This window comes from Brachyhypopomus gauderio, chromosome 3 (genome assembly GCF_052324685.1).
Source record: "Brachyhypopomus gauderio isolate BG-103 chromosome 3, BGAUD_0.2, whole genome shotgun sequence".
In the NCBI taxonomy this organism is placed as follows: Eukaryota; Metazoa; Chordata; class Actinopteri; order Gymnotiformes; family Hypopomidae; genus Brachyhypopomus; species Brachyhypopomus gauderio.
The window spans coordinates 26,193,863-26,214,354 of NC_135213.1; the positions used below are offsets into that span (position 1 = coordinate 26,193,863).

Below are 20,492 nucleotides of genomic sequence, written 5' to 3' on the forward strand. Positions count from 1 at the left end.
AAACATGACTTAAAAGCACCTGCTTTCAGTGATCAAAGCTTATAACCATTCTGATTTAAAGCTTGTAACTGAAATTACTTCAGGATTAATATAAAAAAACTTTTTTGTGCATCAAAAAAAAAAAACATTAAAATGACGGAATTAGACTTACATGGAATCAGCTTCCTGGCCAAGATGCACAGATGCCAAAGGACACACATAGCAGCATCAGTCATTCACCACTATGTCACAATTTGTATTTTTATTGAAAATCTACAATGGTTTTGCTGTGTTTTGACCCTTGTGCCCTGGGGTCAAAGGTTTGTTCTCCTTTGCCACTCTATTCTCTGCCATCATTGGTACTAAGGTCCACTGATTTTGGGGCAGCAACTGTCCTCGCTGCATGTTCCTAAATGGGGAACATAGAATGGGATTGATGGCTTATGGGAACATAATAAATAGTGCTATGTTCCCAGAGCTCTGTGTTGCCATCTGTACGTAGAACATAATGCTCCTCGGTTCTGCATGATATGATATGGGAGATAGTGGGAACTCTTTGCAGGGGTTTTCTGTTCCCCAGGAATGCTATATGTCTCTCTACTTCATAGACCTGGGGTTTAGGGTTAGGAGGGTTAATCTCTTAACACAATATTGAACTGGGGGATATAGGAGCCTGTGAACACAGATACGCTGCCGTTGTGTGCTAGATATGCTATCTCACTGCCTCTTTTACAGCCTTGCAGCTGCTTGTCTTTGGCCACCTAAATGAGCTTACGTCATGGACTCTCTGACAGGCTGGTGTCATTTTTTCTCATTACATAAAATTATAAAACCGTCATAATTGTTACAGTTTCTATTTGTCAGTATAGTTGATTTGTCAGTGGTACCTGATGTGTTTTTGTGGTATTTGTGGTATCCTTCCAGGGAATTCTGATCCATCTCACACACAGCTTTGCGTGAAGAGGCTCTGTGTAATGGGCTTGTTCATAATTGCCGTATTAACATGTAAAGTTGTGCTTTTCAAAAATAAAGTTTATAGAGCAATAAAGCTGGTGAACCTAAAATCAGCCAAAAGCTGTAAGTCATTGAGCCCCTTTGCCAGGAGTATGTGAAGGATGTGTTAATAGTAGTAAAATGAAATATGTTGCTTGTTTTGAGTGTGCCTTGATGCATGCACATTTGACCTTTATGGAGCGGTTGCAAAATTGAGGGATTTCTCTGTGAGGTGTGAGGTTCATGGACAATACATTTCATATGGAAAACATATGGTACAGCATAATTTTGATCCAGCTTACATTGCATCAATTATAACCTTTATTTTGTAAAATCCTAGCAGAGGTTGCAGCCTTCAGAGTACTACACATGTTTCGGTGTCCTGTAAAGACAGAGGTAATTGCTAAATGGCTAATAAGTTAAATGATCTGTCATATTCACAACCATATTCAGGGTTGAGGTTTGAATATCCATGACCTAAGAGTTCTCTGCAATTTCATGTGGTATAAAACTGTATGAAGGGTCTGAAAGAATTTGGTTCCCATGTTAAATAATAAACAGCCCCATAGATTAACCATTGAACATGCCAGTTGACTTGTTTACATAAATGTTTGTAAACATGAAATCAGACGTCCTTGTAATGCTTAAGAAAGCTGATCAGAGATTTTCAGATCAGAGGTCAGATATTTATACACAAAACTAGCTGTATGTATTGTAGAGTATAAAAAAACAGCTTCAAAAAATAGTGAGCATTACTTTAAGCAATACAAATTCATTATCGTCCCAATTCTAATTTACTAATTTATTAATGCTTAGAATTGCACTGTAATGCTAAGAAATATTAAAGCGATTAGAATGTTTTGTACAAATAGGCTGACATTACCCATTACCCTTATTAGCTAATTTAATAGCTTATTAACCTTTTCAGCTTAATCAATTTTATCTGCTGTAAAGTCATCACAGAATCAATGATTTCATGAAATCGCACCTCAGCCAGTTTTTAACATTTCACTGTACACACAAATGTGATTTGTAATGACTTATGAGCGTTGGGGGAATTATGTGCTAGGTGAAATGCCAGGCAGTTAAGTTGCTGAAAGCGATTGCACGCATCCCTGGTTGTCTCTGTGTAGTCATTTGGCACACAGACCTATGACAGTTTATGGACTGTGGCAGTGCTAGAATGTTTTGTTTGTAGGTGAATAGCCTCTGAACTCTCAGAGGCAGCGTGTGATGCAAAATAATGAAAACGCAATGCTGTAAAATTCCTATTAATGCACATATAAAGGTTTACCTTGCTGGAGACTTGTTCGTTATAGCCAGTGCATTCTTCCAAATGATGACAACAGTAAACAACAATTACTAACGTCAGTTATGTGCACATTATTATAGCAGCGCTTTGTCTCTGCTTAAGAAACCACATGACCTTAATCAACACCTAGCTGCTACAATGTTCCAGAACTGTTAAGAAGTTGAGAGGGAACATAATGTGTTCATGTGGCTTGCTGCAAATGAGACTCATCTGGAACCATTTTTTCACCAAGGATTTTGTTTGCATAATGTTCACTACAGTTTTCATTAATCATTAAAAGTCTTAACCTTTAGGGGTGAATCATCCAATTAATTTCATATTCAATTTAAATTAATTGCATTTAACTTCAGATAGAATTAAAAGCATGAGTAAAATTTGCCCCCTTCCTAAGTTTATTCCAGAAAACAGTTTGTTCATCAGTGCCATGTTGAAATACATTATTCCAACTCTCTTAAATGGAGCCAGAACTGGCCTGTCAAAACACGACCCTTTATTTCCCTCATAAAAAATGTAAGTACACCAGGGGCACTGAAGACAGCCAAGGCATTGTGTAAGGGGACATTTAAAGTTTAACACAAACCCATGGCTCACTAGGTCTTTGTGTTGTGATTTAAAGCTTTACATGTTTCGATGTCCTCTCATGTGTAGGGCTAAAGACACTTTCTAGTTTTCTGTTTATTTGGAATTTCAAGGACTCATTCAAAACATGCTGTGATTCTTTCAGCCGTTCTGATCTGGTTTTGCCTTATTGCTGCCTCGTTGAGTATATTTTTGGAAAGAGATAAGATCAAAATAAAACATTGCTTTCCTTCATACCATTTGTTGACACTGTAAAATAATTTTTTACACATATATACACTAATATATATTAGTAGCATGTTGGACCTCCTTTGGCGTTCACAACCACAGCAATTTGTCGTGGCTTAGATTCAGGACAACTTCTTCCACTTGCTGCAGGTTAAACAGAGGTACTGACATTTAAAAAAATTTCCATTCTACCTTGTTATAGAGGTTATGTATAGGATTAAGATCTGGGAACTGGGAAGGCCGGGTAAGTGAGAAATATTCCTTTAACCAGTCCATGAATGCACAAACCTTGTGTCCTGGGGTCCTGCTGAAAGCGTCCTTCTACCATACGGTAAACAGCCTCATGAATGGATGAACTTGGTCGGCCACAATACTTAGATAAACCCTACTGTCCAAACGTCCATCCACAGGAATTAATGAACAGACCAGGTCGTTGTGCTCTTTGTGTGTGGTACATATTTAGTTCTAGTCAGGAAGTAGCAACAGTACTGGTCATATACTGTTTGTTATTTTACCTGTTCTAAGGAATAATGAATTGTGCATTTGGGCACTAGCATTAGTAGTTTGATTCTGCACTTGTTCATCAGATCAATTCTTGACATCCTCCTCTGATTCCTGACGTCCACATGATCCCCTTTCACTGGATCACACCATTTTTTGTATATATTTGATACCACTGCATGAGAAAATACCAGTAGGCTGTCAGTTTCTTTAAATTCTAGTCTAGAACCGATGACCATGTCACTCACATTGCTTGATTCAGGTGTCGATTCATGTTAAAACTGAACCCTGCTCGTCTGATTTTATGCTGCTCTCTGGGGTCCCATGTCTAATTTCTTTTAGTATCAGTATCATTTTTTTTTATTTATGTCGTGCTCAACATTTAGATATTATTGAGTTAACTGGAAATTCTTATGTATGTTTGGATTAACACAATGGTTTCTGGACATCACAAAAGTATGCAAAGGCAGTAGCAGCAGAAGTTTGGAGTGCAGGACACAGTTCAAGTTCAGCATTTTGTTGGAGTAAAATCTAGCAGGAATGACTTATGATGTAATAGCAGGCAGGACTATGAAGGAATCAAGTGGGAACAGGAGGGTATCACAGTGTCACACAGCAGCAAGCACACCCGTGACAGAATCTAGTGGGAGTGCAATAAAAATTAGCTCCACGCCGACCAGCTTGTTCAACTATTTCTTGTCGTGTGTTCAAAAACTGGTCATTGATAGATGGAGGATGACAAGAAATTTTACAAGACAGCAGATGGTCGGTAGTTTCTAAATATACAACTAAAGGGTATTTCTAATTAGAAATGTTCCTAATGATGAGGTTGATGTACACTAAAAGCAGTTCTGTGTTGCTCATCTATCTCCTCCTGAGAGTAGACATGCATGCATCCACGCAACATTTCACCCTTCCTGCAACATAAATTCACAGTGTTGCTTAACACACATTGTACCATTCAGTCTTCTTTTCTGAAATGTTGACTTCCACACCTACCAGCACACTCAGATAAAGAACAATTAGCAAACAATTAGTGGCAGCATAACAGAGAAGATCATTAAAGTGAAGGGAGTTTAACTGAATGGCCTACAGACTCTATGCTTATGAGGATTACGGTTACATCTTGTATTCTCTTCCAAGGAAATTTTACAAAATACTTTAAACTAAAGTGGTCCTTTTAAATAAAAATATACTGTTGATTGGTCTTCTTATCAATGTCTTCCAATCTCTGTATTGTTTCCTCAAATGAAAAAAAATGTGATAAGTTCACTTTCAACGGTAAACTCTTGATTGAAGTTATTAACTTCTGTACATTTTGGGTGGGTGCCTGGATACAGTGTTACCACATCAAAACAGCTCTGGGGTTCTTAGCACACCCACACTTCACTCGTGTCTCGATCTGCCCATGCAATGCGGTGCTACTGGTTAAGCAAACGCCCTTCTACACAGCTGAGATTTCCTAAAGGGTCAGTAGAAGCTGATTGTATGTCTATACCGAAAGTTTCTTTCATTGAGGAAACATAAGATTAAATGTCTTTTGCTCTGTCAAATAAACTGACTCGTAAGCTTAGTTGATGTATTTATAATTTTTATAGCATTCTACACTAACGTTGTATCTAAGGGCAGTTACGTTAGACATTGACAGTAAGGCTTTAAAGGTTGTAAGGTATTCTAATCTGACATGCAAAAAATATTCTTTCACTCTCAGAAGCTCATTTGACGCTAACATTTATGGACTACTGGAAAACATTAGGCTTGCATGTGCACTTTCTCTAACAACTTAGTATAAGATTCTTAACTTTAACTGGTGACTTGAAATGCTAAATGCTTCTCCTGTCTTCCCATCTGTTCTTCTGTAAGAAAGAGGAATGTGTGTAGGCCCGTACCCCTCAGCGAGGCACTGCAGGAACCCCAGAACCGCATGACCCATGGGCTCTGTGCTTCGGCTCATCCCAGCCTGCTCCCTCACTTCCTGCACATACACGTATTGTACAGACTCTGCAAAAACCCTCTTTCTTTCAGCCTCTCTGTCTGTGTCTCTGTCTGTGTTTCTGTATTTTTCACTCTCTGCTTTCATTACAATAAAGTTGCTGACAAGCCGTGCCGTCCCAGCCAGTATTCTTTACCATGAGGAATACTTATATAACGCCTCTCTATTTGGGGCCCAGCCAGAATATTTCCAGCCTGACTCTTGCTATTCACGGCCTCTTTCCCCACCAATAGTCTCCCCGCCCACTTTCTGAAACTCTACAGACTGTATAAGTGTGTCCCCAGTATGTTTCCTGATACTTTGGGTTGATACATGGGGCAAATCTTCTTTTATATGTTATCACAGCCCCATGCCGAGTGATTCCATGATGACTTCATCATAAAGCTGTGACAGTAAATATCATTGGATAAATATATTTTCATGCTGTAAGCTTTAATAACCAACATGAAACTTACAAGGGACCATTTCTATTCCCACTATTCTAAACACAAGAAAGTGAAGTAGTATGTAGTCAAGTCTTCATTATCATGCCTTGTTTCCTGTGAACTGAGTGTGGAAAACCAGTGAAATTCAGCTGGGTTTGCTTTTCAGCCATACTTCCAAGTTTCTCAGAAGCCTTTTTGTTGTTATGTATAATGCTTTTCCTGTTTGTACAAAAAAAGTGTTAACAGAAACATGTCCTTTGTGCACAAAAAAGTAAACATTTTCTAAATGTGTTGAGTTAGAATGGATTGGTGGGGTGCTCATTGTTATGCCATTTGAATTTGTGTTGAGGAATTCAGCATTACTGTTTCCTTCCTTGGCTGCATTATTATATATGTCTTTATGCAGCATTGCTTTCTAAATATTTGAAGCAAAAATGGCTCTGTCATTTTCAGATTTCCTAGAAAATGTCCTAGAATAGATTTCCTAGAAAATCCCATGTGGTAAATGCACATGAGGTATAGAGAGGGAGAAACCATGAGACGTTCTAGACAGAACTGGCTCTTTGAGTTTTCTAGAGAGAATTGGCTCTTTGAGTTTTCGTTCAGCCTTGAGTTAAGTATAGCTGTAAAGCACTCAGCCCTGTGTGAACCCCTGCAGAGATGGGCTAATTCTACACATGTGTTTTCCCGTACCTATGTTGCTGTCTTTCTCAACTTAAACACGCACATACATTCATATCGACTTTGCCTTTAGCATTTTCTTTCCTAACTGCAACTACGCTTTTATCTGTCACTCGAAACACATATTTTCACGTTGGGTCATGTCTTCTATACGTGTGTACCCCAGACTCACATACATCCCTCCGCCCCACAGGCCTCTTTGGTCAATTATGGTAACTCTCTTTGCTTTCATGTGTCATTCTGTAATCATTCCTGCTCTGGGCCTGAGGCTGTTCCGCTCCCAGTTCACCCTGTGAGGATTTTCAGTACCTTGTGTGTTTACCCTTAGGTTGTACACTGTATCAGCTTCTGAACTGAATACTTGCATATTTCTCCGGGGTGTTCTTTCAAAATCATGTTTCAAAGAACATGAAGTTAAACAGTAGAAACACTTTACTCACTGTGGCTCTTACTTAACCTTTATATATATATATATATATATATATATATATATATATATATATATATATATATTTATGGTTCACATTGTTAGAGCTTCACTAGAAGGGTTCACATTGTTAGAGGTTCACTTGAAGGGTTCACATTGTCAGAGGTTCACTAGAAGGGTTCGCATTGTTAGAGGTTCACTAGAAGGGTTCACATTGTTAGTGGTTCACTAGAAGGGTTTGAATTGTTAGAGGTTCACTTGAAACTTTCTGATGTTGTCAACATTTGGCAGTAGAAAGTGCACAAATTCTTCACTTGAAAGGGACCAAAGGAAGCCTTAGTCCATTTGTGTTCTCTGTCAAACATTAGAGCTATGGAGGTATAAAGTCCCATTTTTGAAAATGAGATTAGTGTGGGATCAAAAGGTACCGCTGTGATTTGGTGTCTGTGGTGTAATATTGAGTAATATTGTGTTTTCTTTAACAGTCATGATAGTTGAGCTCATATGTACAAATGTTTGCAGCACCATGTGTGTATTTACTGTATGTGATTTTATATAAACTTCTGTTTTTTCTTTTTGCAACTTTTTTTGATTAGGTGAGGACAGGTTGAGCAATAAATAGACTATACGATTACACACATGGCACCGACACACTCATGGCAGTATTTATTCATTCTCCTCTTATCCTTGAACTTAGTCACTGAAACTATTTGTGGAGTAATAGATGATGCTGACCTCTATAGCATCATTACACACTGGGCAAGATTTATACATGCATATGCACTTTTTCCACGAACGTCTTGAATGCAGGATTCATGGTGCTTGTGGCCCCCCCTCGGGACAGCTTTACCTGCCGTGGGCAGGAGGCCCCGAGCTAAGTCAGACCTTTCATAGCACATGGAAGGACAAAAAAGGCTTTGTTACCTTGGAAGTGGGTATTCAGTGAGGTTACTAAAGGTTTTCGGAAACATCGATTTGGAACGCATTATGAATATGTGACAACAGACAGATCTGATTATGTGAGACGCTCTCACATAGGTGAGTGTTGACTGCGTCGCAAGGCTTTGTGTCTTCAGTGTGTTTGTTTTGTTCTGCTAGAAGTAAACACTTGGCTCTTAACATTACTTCACTGTGATCTCACACAGAATGCTGTTCGCATATATCCTTATTTATTTAGACAAGTTTTTATTCATTATATTTTACTTAATCTTCTAATTTTATCTGATTAAGAGGTGTTTGGACAGGTGATTTGAAAATGATGCAGAGCATGACGGGTGAATTGAATACCATGGAGAGTTTTTACAAGGCATGTCAGTCTATAACAACAGCACATCAACATTCACTATTTTGTGCAGTTGACATGGGAATTGGTTACGCCCTTACTGATGCCTCCTTTTGCACTACCATGCTCAGTCACCTAGTTACCACACACTCATCACCTATTCCCCCACTTGCAGGCTGTGAAACACCACTCTATGTATCACCACTCTGTCACACCACTCTGTGTAACACCAATATGTACCACCACTATATGTAACACCACTCTTTGTAACATCACTCTAAGAGATCATTGTATACATAATCTTTTCACAAGGATATGCTGCATGCATGCACTTCAGTCTAAAGTTTAAAGCAACTCAAAGTCTGCATTTGTTTTATTGTATTACATTTTTTATCTGTACAATGCATATTTGGAAAGTTTGAATAAGAATATGTAATTATGTGACTTTAAATAGTTATATATAATTTAGATGAGAGTTGCAGTAAGCATGTATAATTTCATAAATTCAGCCCCACAAATTTGGTCATTAGAAATGTGTAGTCTGATGGGTTTTCCTCCCCCCATAATCCATCATCAGACACGGAAGCTGACCAGAGCTGAACGCCAGAGGTTCAGTGAGGAGGTAGACATGCTGAAGGGTCTCCAGCACCCCAACATTGTCCGCTTCTACGACTCCTGGAAGTCCACTGTTAAAGGCCACAAGTGTATTTTGCTGGTCACAGAGCTCATGACTTCAGGCACTCTTAAAACGTGAGTTTGACCTCCTGTATCTTATAATCAGAAGAATACTTAGTAGTAAAAAGAAATATTTTAATGTGTTTAAAGAGAACTTGTTTGTGGTTCTGTGCTTTGCATGTTCTGGCATTCCTGAATGTTTTTGAGGTTGATCACCATTTCCTCCTACCTTTCAGTTACCTGAAGCGGTTTAAGGAGATGAAACCAAAACTCCTCCAACGCTGGAGCCGTCAGATCCTGAAAGGCCTTCACTTCCTGCACACTCGCACGCCTCCTATCATTCATCGGGATCTGAAGTGTGACAACATCTTCATCACTGGCCCCACGGGCAGTGTGAAGATTGGGGACCTTGGCCTTGCTACACTGAAACGAGCATCATTTGCCAAGAGCGTCATTGGTGAGCCACAACAGTCCATGTGGACAATTATGAGAAGCAGAATGCAAAATGTTGAATAACAAGAAGTTTATTAATGAAACTGCTAAGAAACATTTTGAGGCACGTCTGAGCCACAAAGTACTTTGAGTGTAACTGAAGTTTTTTTTATCTTTTGCTTTTACAGGAACCCCAGAGTTTATGGCTCCTGAGATGTATGAGGAGAAATACGATGAAGCAGTGGATGTGTACGCATTTGGAATGTGCATTTTAGAGATGACCACATCAGAATATCCATACTCAGAATGTCAGAACGCAGCACAGATCTACCGCAAGGTCACCAGTGTAAGAGGGGAATTCCATTACATTTGTATTACAAAAGCACTGATTACTTGAGAGCCACTAATAGACTTTTCCCACAGTAGTTCCTGTAACTGGTTTTAATTTTGGTTTTCAAAAACTTTCTTCCGCGCTCTGCAGACTCTTAAAACTGCTTTGTGTCTATATGCTGTCACAAATACTATATGCTCCAACTGAACAGAATGTTAAACATACCTGAAATGTTACATCATCAGCAGCCCTGATACATCACAGCTGGTTTTATAACTAATCAAGAGCTTTGGAATCCCTCTTTATTTATGGTTGTTCAGTTTTACATTATATAGCCCAGCGTGAGTATGCTTTACATAAGCATGAGTATGCTTTACATAAGCATGAGTATGGACCCTATTGTTGACTTTTGACAGTGCACACTGCAGGTCTTTCTTGTTTTTATATATACTATACAAAGCCTCAGAGATTCTTTAAAGATCATTTATGAGAATGAACCTTTTTCTGAAATTATACACCTTAGATTACCAATAGGACTTGAAATGTGATGTAAATATGAGCATTTCAATTATGTTTAAAATGTGAAAAATGTTTTTTCTGGTAATGGATTACCTGACTGTATGTGACTATAGCAATGGCCTTGGGGGTATAGAGTACGAATGACAAAACCACAGACCTGAGAAACAGGACTTGCAGTGATCTAGTGATCTATGAGCAATTCGTCATGAAGGTACTTGATTCACACCCATAAAAGAAGGCCATAGGGAAAGACCACAAATAGCTTACTTGGTAGCAGGATAGACATTTACATCAGACATTTTACGACAAGTGGGTACAGATGCAAAGCTTCTTAGTTACAAGCTTCATAATGTAAATATGAAACCATTCATTATTTGGTAGAAGTATTACACACAAGTTTAATACATTTGCTTGACTTGCCACTGGAATTTGTAAATATAGTGCTTATTTAAAACTCTTACTTTTGCATGATCTATTGGTAATAATTAGGGTTAGGGTTAGGGTCATGATTATATACATGACCTGCACTGTGTAGCCTCTCTGATCTCTTATGCCATTATTGATATAGTTCCAAACGTCTTTTGTGTGTTTCTTTTGTGTCTCAGGGGATGAAGCCAGACAGCTTCTACAAAGTGAAAGTCCCTGAGCTGAAGGAGATTATTGAAGGATGCATACGTATGAACAAGGATGAGAGGTACATTTTCATGTGACTCATCAAAATGAATCTAGCCCATCACAGTTTATTCATAAGAAAAGATAACATTGTATGTTCCCAGCCTTGTTGCTTGTGTATAGTGATGATTTACTGACCTGTTGCTATTTCCTTCCCCCTTTGTTTACGTAATGTGATTATTTTGAAATATTGAACCTTTGATATATAATTGAATTAATTTGATTCATGTGCTTAAATACATGACAACACACATTTTTCCTCTAAGATAATAATCTGTGTGTCTAAGAAAAGAGCTTTAATTTAATTTTTCTGCATATTTTTTCACATTAAATCAATCATTTGTCCAGCAGTGCTGGTGTATAGTCTCCGAACATCCTCTCAGTCACATCCATAACATGGTTCCTAACAATAGCCTGCCATTTCACCCAAATGCTTTTCAGATGAATGTGGTTCTCCCAGTCATTTGCATTCTTCTCCATGGCCAGGTACACCATCCAGGACCTACTGGCACACACCTTCTTCCAGGAGAATAATGGTGTTCATGTGGAGCTGGCTGAGGAAGACGACATGGAGAAGTCCAGCCTGAAGCTCTGGCTACGCATGGATGACAACAAGAAGCTTCACGGAAAATACAAGGATAACAATGCAATCGAATTTTTGTTTGAGCTCTACAAGGATGTACCAGAGGAGGTGGCACAGGAGATGGTAAGTATTTGTCATGTGGTCCTGCCTCCCCCCTGTCAGTCTTGTCTTTTGTTCTCTGTGTTTTGAGTGTCTTTTATTTTGACATTTCCTAGTTGTCTCTGTTTTCACACCCCTGCCGTGTTCTCTGCCCCTCGTTATCACTTTCAGGTGTGTCTTGTTGTGTTCCTTGTTTAGTCAGTGCATTTAAGTCCTGTGTTTGGTCTCTGTGGTTGTGGGTTATTGTATTTTGTCAGTGGAATGATTCAGTCTATGTTCTAGTCGTGAGTAGTGGTTTTTGTTAGGTTAGTTCATGCTCTTTGTGTCCTTTTGTGTTTACTCTCTTGTCATCTTTGGTCTTTGTATGAGTTGTACCTTTTTGTGTTAGTCATTTATATTAAAACCTCCTATATCTGCATCTGCGTCCTACCTGCCCAGCCTTGTTTGTTACAGAGTCAAAATAAAAGACACTCAAAACACAGAGAACAAAACAAAAGACAAGACTGACAGGGGGGAGGCAGGACCACATGACAGTATTAGTAAATATGCTGATGTCTATGGTCCATCAGCATATATGTTCAAAAAGTCGAGTATGGTAGTGATAAACATTGAAGTCAATTCTAGGATTCAAAAATGGAGTTCTTCTTGGCTGGTTGTACACAACATACCAGAACATATTAGCCATAGAGCTCTCATAATGTCCTATTCATAATGTTCTATTCATAATGTCCTATTCATGTCTTTCTTCATTCAGCCCTCTTTAGCCCTCAGGCACCTAGTCCAATAAAACACCTATGCTGAGGTTTATCTGTAGGATGTTCCCTAGGTAGAACATCTCTTAGGGGTAGGGAACCCATCCAATAACATTTATAATGTTCTGAACCCGACTCACAAAGCCCGGATAGAGGTGTACTATGCCTGAGAGCCTAACAGTCAGGTTGCATAACAATGTTCAAGGGCACAGGCTGGCAAGTTATTCATCACTTTGGTAATTTGAGAGGCAGGACACAGGAGGAAGAGGAGGTCACATGCCTAATGATAAAATGACTTCAGACATGTGCTGCAAATCTACTCCCAGCTCCCAGACCACCTCTTCTCCCTTCAGCACATGTTTAGCTCCTCATAATCAGACCCAAACCTTCACAATCCTTCCTTTCTCTTTCACCATGTGAATGAGGATTGAGGATAGATTTACAGATTGACTTTGGGTTATTACCTTAATCTGGCTTTCTGGCATAATGATAGATGTTTTAGTACTGTTGACATTGACTATTAATATTGATTATTATTTATGAAGAAATGTACCTAGAGAAATTATATAATATAGACCACTGTTTCTTCAAATGCCTTCATCTTTTGGTGATCTTGGTTGTTGTTTTATGCCTTCAGATAATGAAGTGGTAAAGCATGTTGTGTGTTGTCTTAAATGGAGTGGCCCTGGTTGGGCATGTCGTGTTTTCTTCACGTTCACAGCACTAGTCATGTGTTTCTTCTTTGTTTCCTCTCAGGTGGTTCTGGGATTTGTGTGTGAGGCAGACTACAAGTTTGTTGCCAAGGCAATGCGAGACCGGGTGACAGCAATCAGACGTCAGCGGGAGAAACAGCGTCGACTGACTGAGGAGCAAAAGAAAAGGAAGCAGGAGATCATTGAGGAGGAACTTGAAACTCCCTCCACTAGACTCGCCCAAGGGCCAGAGAGCTCCGCCTCCTCGCCAGTGCAAATCCCTCCCACTCCAGTCCTCTGTCACCCTCCCACTCTCTCTCCAGTTAATTCCCCAGATTATGGGGTCAATGGCAGCTTCTTACCAGAGTCAGAAGAACCAGAGGCGGACCAGCACTTCCAGTTCCGGCACACAAGCTGCTCCTCAGTGACCTGTGAGCACTATTATGCCTCCACCGCATTAAGGATTTTGTAGCAGTCAATCTAGAACACAATTAGCAGGCCAACATGTAACCAAGAGCAAACATTTTATCATTTTACATCATGTGTTAAATCCTTTGCTTGTGGTTATCAAAAAGCCCCTAACCCTAATCCCGTTTCATGTGGTGAAATGCACAATCCATGTATACTGAATCAGACAACGTCTCAGATTCAGAATCAGTTTTATTGGCCGAGTATATGTACATATACAAGGAATTGGACTCCGGTAGTTGTTGGCTTTTACTATTTAGAACTTTTCTGTAGTGGTGCAGTGACCCTTCTCCAAACTGCATGTGTGAAGTCTCCCTCGAAGTGTCCTTCATGGCATGTTAAGTCCTGCAGCTCTGATACTGGGAACCAGCATACTATTTTTAATCTGCTGTGTGTCACTGGGGCTTTGATAAACTGTGTCACGTAGGACCACTGTATGTGTGGAGGACGTTGAGAATTTGAGAGAAACCTGAGCAGGGATCTTAACCCATTCATTCCCTTGTTTATTCTCTGCTGTGTATTTGATAAGAGGACCAACAGGTTTGAGTGTGATCAGTGGCAAGTTCAATGTCTTGTTTCTAACTCTTCTGTTTATTTCAGCATATCTGTTCTCAGACACATTACTAGTGTTTGATCATCTGAATGGAATTCATTATGAATTTGTGAAATAGATGATTGTTTTATTCTTAGGTTTTATCTTTTGTGATATGTACTGTGCTGTTTCTTTCTGTTCTTCTTTAGCGGACTGTGAGACGGATGGATATCTCAGTCCCACTGGCTTTCAAGATGCACTCGATGTGGCTCAGAGTAATGTGAGAAGTTCTTCTACCCCGCCCACTCTATTGGCCACACCCACACTCATCCCAATCCCTCCAGTACCAGCTCTCAGATTTCCTTCAGTGAGTACTACCACGAAATTTCTTTCAGAGAAACTGCGAAAGATTTAGCCTAAGCATGACACTGTATTACCTATGAGTTAATTCACCAGGCACAAGGCTCTGTTAATGCATACTGTAGTTCCTTTTAATGATGATTAAAATGGCCACAAACTATTAATGTCTTTATCTAAAACCTTTTTTAATCTAATCTTTTTCTAAAACCTTCCACCACAGAGCATTGCTGTGTCTAATAATATTGACAAAGGAGTATCCGGACCTCCAAGTCCATTCTCCTCTCCTGTGGACAGGTAAAAACGAATGTCTCTCTCCCTTCTCTAAGCACTCACATGTGAGCGCAATATGTCTCCCCTCCACAGAACCCCATATCAATGAGACCTCTGAGTCTCTGTTTCCCCACCTAAAGGCACTTTGAGGTCTGTGTTTAGATTTGACATTAAATATCTTGTGGAACGTGTTCACTCATTTTTGTAAAGAACAGATTCACAACCCCTGGGAATTGTGTGCGTGTGTGTTTTGAATCAGTGGGCTTTCCAGGACTGTCCTCGGGGCTTCTTTTTGTCCTCTTATCTTCTATAACGGAACACATTCCGCTTTCTCTTGCTTGTTGCTTGTTAAATCCAGCACGTCCCAGCCTAAAGCAGCCATGAAACCTTCATGAGAGCTAGCACCTCAGCTGCCAAAAGTGCAGCCCACAGTTTGCCTGACATTAGCCTGCCCATAAATGCTGGTAATCATGGAGGAGGGTGAGGACTTAGACGCAGAAGTGTTCAGTCTGCTCTGAATCGCTTTAAAATGAACTCTTTATATACATGGCTGTGCCCAACTGTATGGGCACAAAAGAACAGTGAATAAAGGCAATTCAGGCATGTTTCTCTTCTTTTGAACAACTCTGTCCTCTATCCTGTTCTATCCTAGCTGAGGCAGGCATGAGGTTTTTGCTATTCAAAAGCCAGAATCCCTATGTTATACACAATTTGTTTGTAACTATAAAGCAAGAGCCAGAAAATCAAAATCAAAAGACAAAATGATGACTAAATGTATAATTTTAACTTTCTAAAATGTAATTACAGAAGGAACAAGTGATTTACAGCTGGAGGACTAATATTACGTAAGGGATCCTGCAGAGAATTGCAGGAATTCCTCTGACATTTGTATATTTTCTAAATTTAGATATAGCTGATTCCCAGTGTAGCAGTCCTTGGCTCTATTGCATGGGAAGTGTTTGAATCAGGAAAGCCAAAGACTGCACACTCCTGCTCCAATGCAAACGAAACCTTCCATTGAGTGGGTTCAGGCTAATCTTTACCCAGCTAAATGGTGAATGCTTGGGGCAAAGAATTGCTCAGAACACAGCGTCCTGCTCAACAGTGATTCAAATACTGTTATAATCCTATTGAATCCTAATGATTCATTACCCTCTGGAAATAGACATATACCAAAAACATGAAACTTGTTTGCTGTGTTTAATAAAGATGTATGAAATCTCTACAGCTATGCCTCAGATGTAACCTCAGGCATGAGTGATGGCAATGAGGGCCAATCAGAGAGGGCCAGCAAATCAAGTGCCCGAAGAACAGCAGGAAAGCTGTTCAGGAGAAGTGCCTGGTCCCGCCTGCGCATCACAGGGGTATGGATCATCTAGTCGTCTTGCTGCCTGTCTCACCATTCATTCACTTATTCATCCATTCATCTGCTTCTGAAATACTCTGTTGAGAATACACTGTGTATGGTATGCATTGATTTTTGATTAATACGTTCTTACGCTGGTTGGATGAGGTTATCGGATGAGTGTTCTTGTGCCTACATGTTCTCATGTTTGTGGCGGTTGTTGAAAAGATATTTTATTGGCTTTCTCTCAGTTAAAACCCAGCAGACTGTTTTCTTCTCAGTGAACCAAAGACTCAGCTGAACACAAAGAACATGACACTCAAACACGCACACATTGTGAAGTATATAAACATGCTCTGATTCACTGAAAGCTTATGTGCAAAATATGCAAAAAAAAAGGTTGATCTCCTAACCTGATCTGTGGAGGATTGTGTGTTTCAGTGAGCAGCGTAGCACGTCAGGTCTGTTTTGCAGGTTTGCTGTAATGGAAATGCAGTTGGTAGCATTTCTACCTAAGGGTGCGGAATACAGGGCGGTGTCAATGCAAATAGGCAGACGAAGCACACAGTATGATTTAACAAGCCTAGAAGTATTTCTCAGTATGCCAATTTCATGTGTAAATTAATATGACTAAAGGGCAGGTACTAATCTGTTTTATGTCTGCTGTCACTGTGACAATACAAGAAAGGGGAATATGTGGATGTTTATTCTAGACCTATAGTCCATTAGTTTACAAGCACTCAGCGCACATGCGAACATGGGAACATCGTCCCAGCTGGCTGCCTTGTGAAGCAGTGAAACATATGAGTAAGAAACGCTGTGCTCCACTCCTCAGCTGTCTGATAAAGTGGACCGGGTTGTGGAATGTCAGCTGCAGACACACAATGATAAGATGGTCACCTTCAAATTTGACCTTGATGGAGACAGTCCAGAGGACATCGCCGCAGTTATGGTATGCCATTTAGTCCTCTTCCACAATCACACACACACACACACACACACACACACACACACACACACACACACACACACACACACACACACACACACACACACACACACACGACATTCCTGAGTTCCCAATCCCACTCTACTCCTCCAGTGAGCCATACTGTCTCAAAAAAACTTTGTGTGAGAGAACATGTTGGCAGCACGTTGCAGAACATTTGGAAAAGTTGGGTTAAAAACAGAACTTCATACACCACAGTAGAGCTTTCCTCACTAGGTACTGCCACCCCACCCCAGTGGCCCAGTAATCAGAAATAGCAGATCTCTTCCCAGCTGACCATGTGGCTTTAAGCACCCGCTCTGCCAGAGCCCTTATCAGCTCTGTCCCGACGCCAGATGGTCCTCTCTCTCTGTCACACAGAGACACACCACCAGTGCCTCACACACCTCACAGATCTGCAGGCAAACACAAAGTCAGTGCTGCTTGTCTCTTTGTGAGTAAAGGCCACTTAATTATGTACACAGGATTTACAGGTGTTAAAATTTCAATGAATGAGATCTCCTAAATATATTTCTCATTAACTCTAGGAATTTTTTTACATTAAATGTAGCTCACTCGCAACATTACAGTGTTAATTATACAATTAAATTAACCCAATCTGAATTAACCCAATGAAGGAGCACTGAAATTATAAGGAATATTTTGGCCTCTAAGTAAAGATCGGTTATGAGAACAAGAGCTAGAGCAGCGTGACAGATAGAGCTCCCACACCAATGTGCCTCTTCACTCCTGATTCTTTATAATGCTTGGAAGGAGACACTACTACATCATGGCCCAAGAGCCTGAATATATTACAGCTTTTTTTTTTTTGTAACTCTGGCTGAAGCTTTTGATTACATCAGCAGACAGTTTGCTCCAAAAGCTAGACTGAAAGGGTACACTAGTGTATTGTGGAGAACTTCCAATAGTGCTTAATGAAGAAGTAGCTTATGCACCATAAGTATCAACACTTCTGATATGCTTAGATTACAAACCAGTGTTTGCATCACTACACAAGGACACACCGTAGGACATTTTGTTCCATCCGCCATCTCCATGTGTGTTGGTGCTTATGGCTGTGTACGTGTGAGTCTGAATGTAATCATTTGTGCTTGCTTGTGTGTGTGTGTGTGTGTGTGTGTGTGTGTACGGGGCTGTGCATACATGCATGTGCCTTTGCGTTTACATAGGAGCCTGAGTGTGTATGTGCACATGTATAGGATGGCCACATATACCTAGTGTGCAACATGCTCCTGTTCTCAGATACAGGAGCTCTTTGTTCAGTGCAGGAGCCCTGGCAGTGTGCAGTCTCTTCTGGAGAGCTATTGGTCACACCGTGTACACCCACAGCTATTAGTGGTGTATGGGAGGACAGGCAGAATGAATTGAATTAAAAACTGCTTGCTATTAAAAGTGTGTACAAGTTTGAACCCGCTTATAAACAACTATACTCTTATGTGGGATATCTAAGAATACCCTGAGGTGATGTAGTGAATTCTGCATTTCACAGCCTCAGATGGCAACCCTCATAATTACTGATATAGCACAGATACATGCACAGTCCATGAGGCCCTGTTTCGTTTCATCTTCCTGCATGTGGCACAGTGACTTTTGTCCTTTCCTCTACATTTCTTCTCGTTGTCCTTCTTGTAGGTCCACAGTGGGTTCATCCTCCCCTCTGAACAGGACGGCTTCATTTACCGAATGTGTGACATCATCAAACGGGCAGAGTCTCTAATGGGCAAAAAAACAGTGGATCACCTGGGCAACTACGGAACGGCTCACTCCCCAGCCCTTAACAGCACCAGCAACCTGTCAGGGTCACAGGTAAAGTCTTCAGGAACTAAATGTATGTGTTGCGCTGTCTGTGCATGTGTTGTTGTCTAGGAGTATGTATGTATTCCTGTATTTATTGCTGGAAGGACAAGACGATCTAAGAAAGGATTAAACATAACTGTTCTAAGAAAGGATTAAAAACATTCCACGTTCTGTATATCTGCAGCAAATGTTCAAGCCATTTGAACTTCCACAGCTGTAAAATGTCTGCAGGGTTTAAAAAGGGGAGTGTCAACACCACCAATTCTTACAAGAACAAATTTTCTTGCAGTAGAGATGGTATGCAACTATGTGTATGGAATGCACTGCCAAAGCCTTCCAAATCACAACTTCAGGCCATGGTGTGCTAGTTTGGCAGTTCCGTTCCAGGCCCGGTTCTTTAATAAACCTCTCCCTCTCGTAGGCTGAACTTTATCACCTTTGATGTTGAGCTTCATGGTCTGTAGCAAATGAGACACTAAATCTGTGCTTTTTATGACCTCTCAAATTTAAGGCAGTTTAAAAGGGGCACGGTAAGGCGCCAAATATGAATGCTTAAGGAAGTAAAGCTTGTGTGTGTGTGTTAGTCAGAAGCAGAGAGGTTACTGTTTTGTCTTATCTCCTCATGTGTGTGTGACGCATCTGAAGCAGAGGCGCAGGAGAAGCCTCACGTAGGCTGAACTTTATCTACCAAATGTTCCAGATGATTCCGTACTTTTCTTTTTCTTCGCTCTCTCTTCACAATCTGCATGGCAGCCTAAACTTGCCGTTCACAACCAGTTCCCTCAGAATCAGACAGGAACACAGTGCCAACATGTAGACATGGTGTAAGATATTCTGTCAGTCTGATGGCTAATCAAGTAATCAAGTACTATATGGTCTTTAGCTAGGGGTTGTGGTGATGCTGTATGGTAGTGGGGATCACGTCCTCTCTTAGCAATGTGGATAGAATGCTGCCTGCTTTCCTCTAGTCAACTGATCTCAAATATTTTATAATGAGCTATGAGAAGAACAATGGCCTGTTTCATATAGAGAAAAAGATCTGTAACATGGTTACTCATACGCACGTGCACATACACACATGCATGCATACGCACACACAGACATGCACACACACACTCGCATGCGCATGCTCACACACAGACACACACACACACACACACACACACGCATGCGCACACTCACACACACCCAAGGGGCTTCATAATTACAATCAGACTCTAGAAGGGATTTGCTTTGCTCTCTGCCTAGGGCCTGATTAGAACCAGGCGTTTCAGCGGAACTGTGGCCCATACTCCCCTCACCCTTCTCAGGGGCTCTGCCTCTGTCTCTGGAGCACACTTCTACACTAGCCCTTCCACCTCCATTTACAGGTCCAGACCAGTGCCTGACTGAAAGGAATCCACAAGGGCCCAACACAGCCCATTTAAATGAGCTTGGAGGGTGGTGGTCAGGGTGTAGGAACACATTGCGCTCCATCTGTGTGCTAGTGCACGTAGGCACTGTGGAGCATGTTTGCGTTTCTGTGTCAGACTCATTTTGCTTTCCTGCTGGGCCTT

General features: G+C 40.5%; 1 protein-coding gene and 2 long non-coding RNA genes across 4 annotated transcripts in view; 1 reads left to right on the top strand and 2 right to left on the bottom strand.

The window, feature by feature from the left end:
- wnk4a (WNK lysine deficient protein kinase 4a) overlaps positions 1 to 20,492 on the top strand; it is a 35,683-nt gene that overhangs the window by 7,211 nt on the left and 7,980 nt on the right. For both annotated transcript variants that reach the window (XM_077000751.1, XM_077000752.1), the window contains exons 3-13: positions 8,978 to 9,150; positions 9,312 to 9,532; positions 9,696 to 9,853; positions 10,963 to 11,051; positions 11,516 to 11,735; positions 13,220 to 13,586; positions 14,365 to 14,522; positions 14,736 to 14,809; positions 16,014 to 16,149; positions 16,966 to 17,082; positions 18,772 to 18,945. In XM_077000751.1, coding sequence (XP_076856866.1) covers positions 8,978 to 9,150; positions 9,312 to 9,532; positions 9,696 to 9,853; positions 10,963 to 11,051; positions 11,516 to 11,735; positions 13,220 to 13,586; positions 14,365 to 14,522; positions 14,736 to 14,809; positions 16,014 to 16,149; positions 16,966 to 17,082; positions 18,772 to 18,945 — 1,887 coding nt within the window. The remainder of the gene's footprint in view (positions 1 to 8,977; positions 9,151 to 9,311; positions 9,533 to 9,695; positions 9,854 to 10,962; positions 11,052 to 11,515; positions 11,736 to 13,219; positions 13,587 to 14,364; positions 14,523 to 14,735; positions 14,810 to 16,013; positions 16,150 to 16,965; positions 17,083 to 18,771; positions 18,946 to 20,492) is intronic.
- On the bottom strand, positions 11,313 to 11,772 carry LOC143510904 (uncharacterized). The gene is made up of 2 exons (XR_013130105.1): positions 11,713 to 11,772; positions 11,313 to 11,624 (listed from the first exon to the last, which is right to left on the bottom strand). It is a non-coding gene; the product is annotated as an uncharacterized LOC143510904 (long non-coding RNA).
- On the bottom strand, positions 11,788 to 16,634 carry LOC143510903 (uncharacterized). Its single transcript, XR_013130104.1, has 3 exons — positions 16,544 to 16,634; positions 13,518 to 13,635; positions 11,788 to 13,325 (listed from the first exon to the last, which is right to left on the bottom strand). It is a non-coding gene; the product is annotated as an uncharacterized LOC143510903 (long non-coding RNA).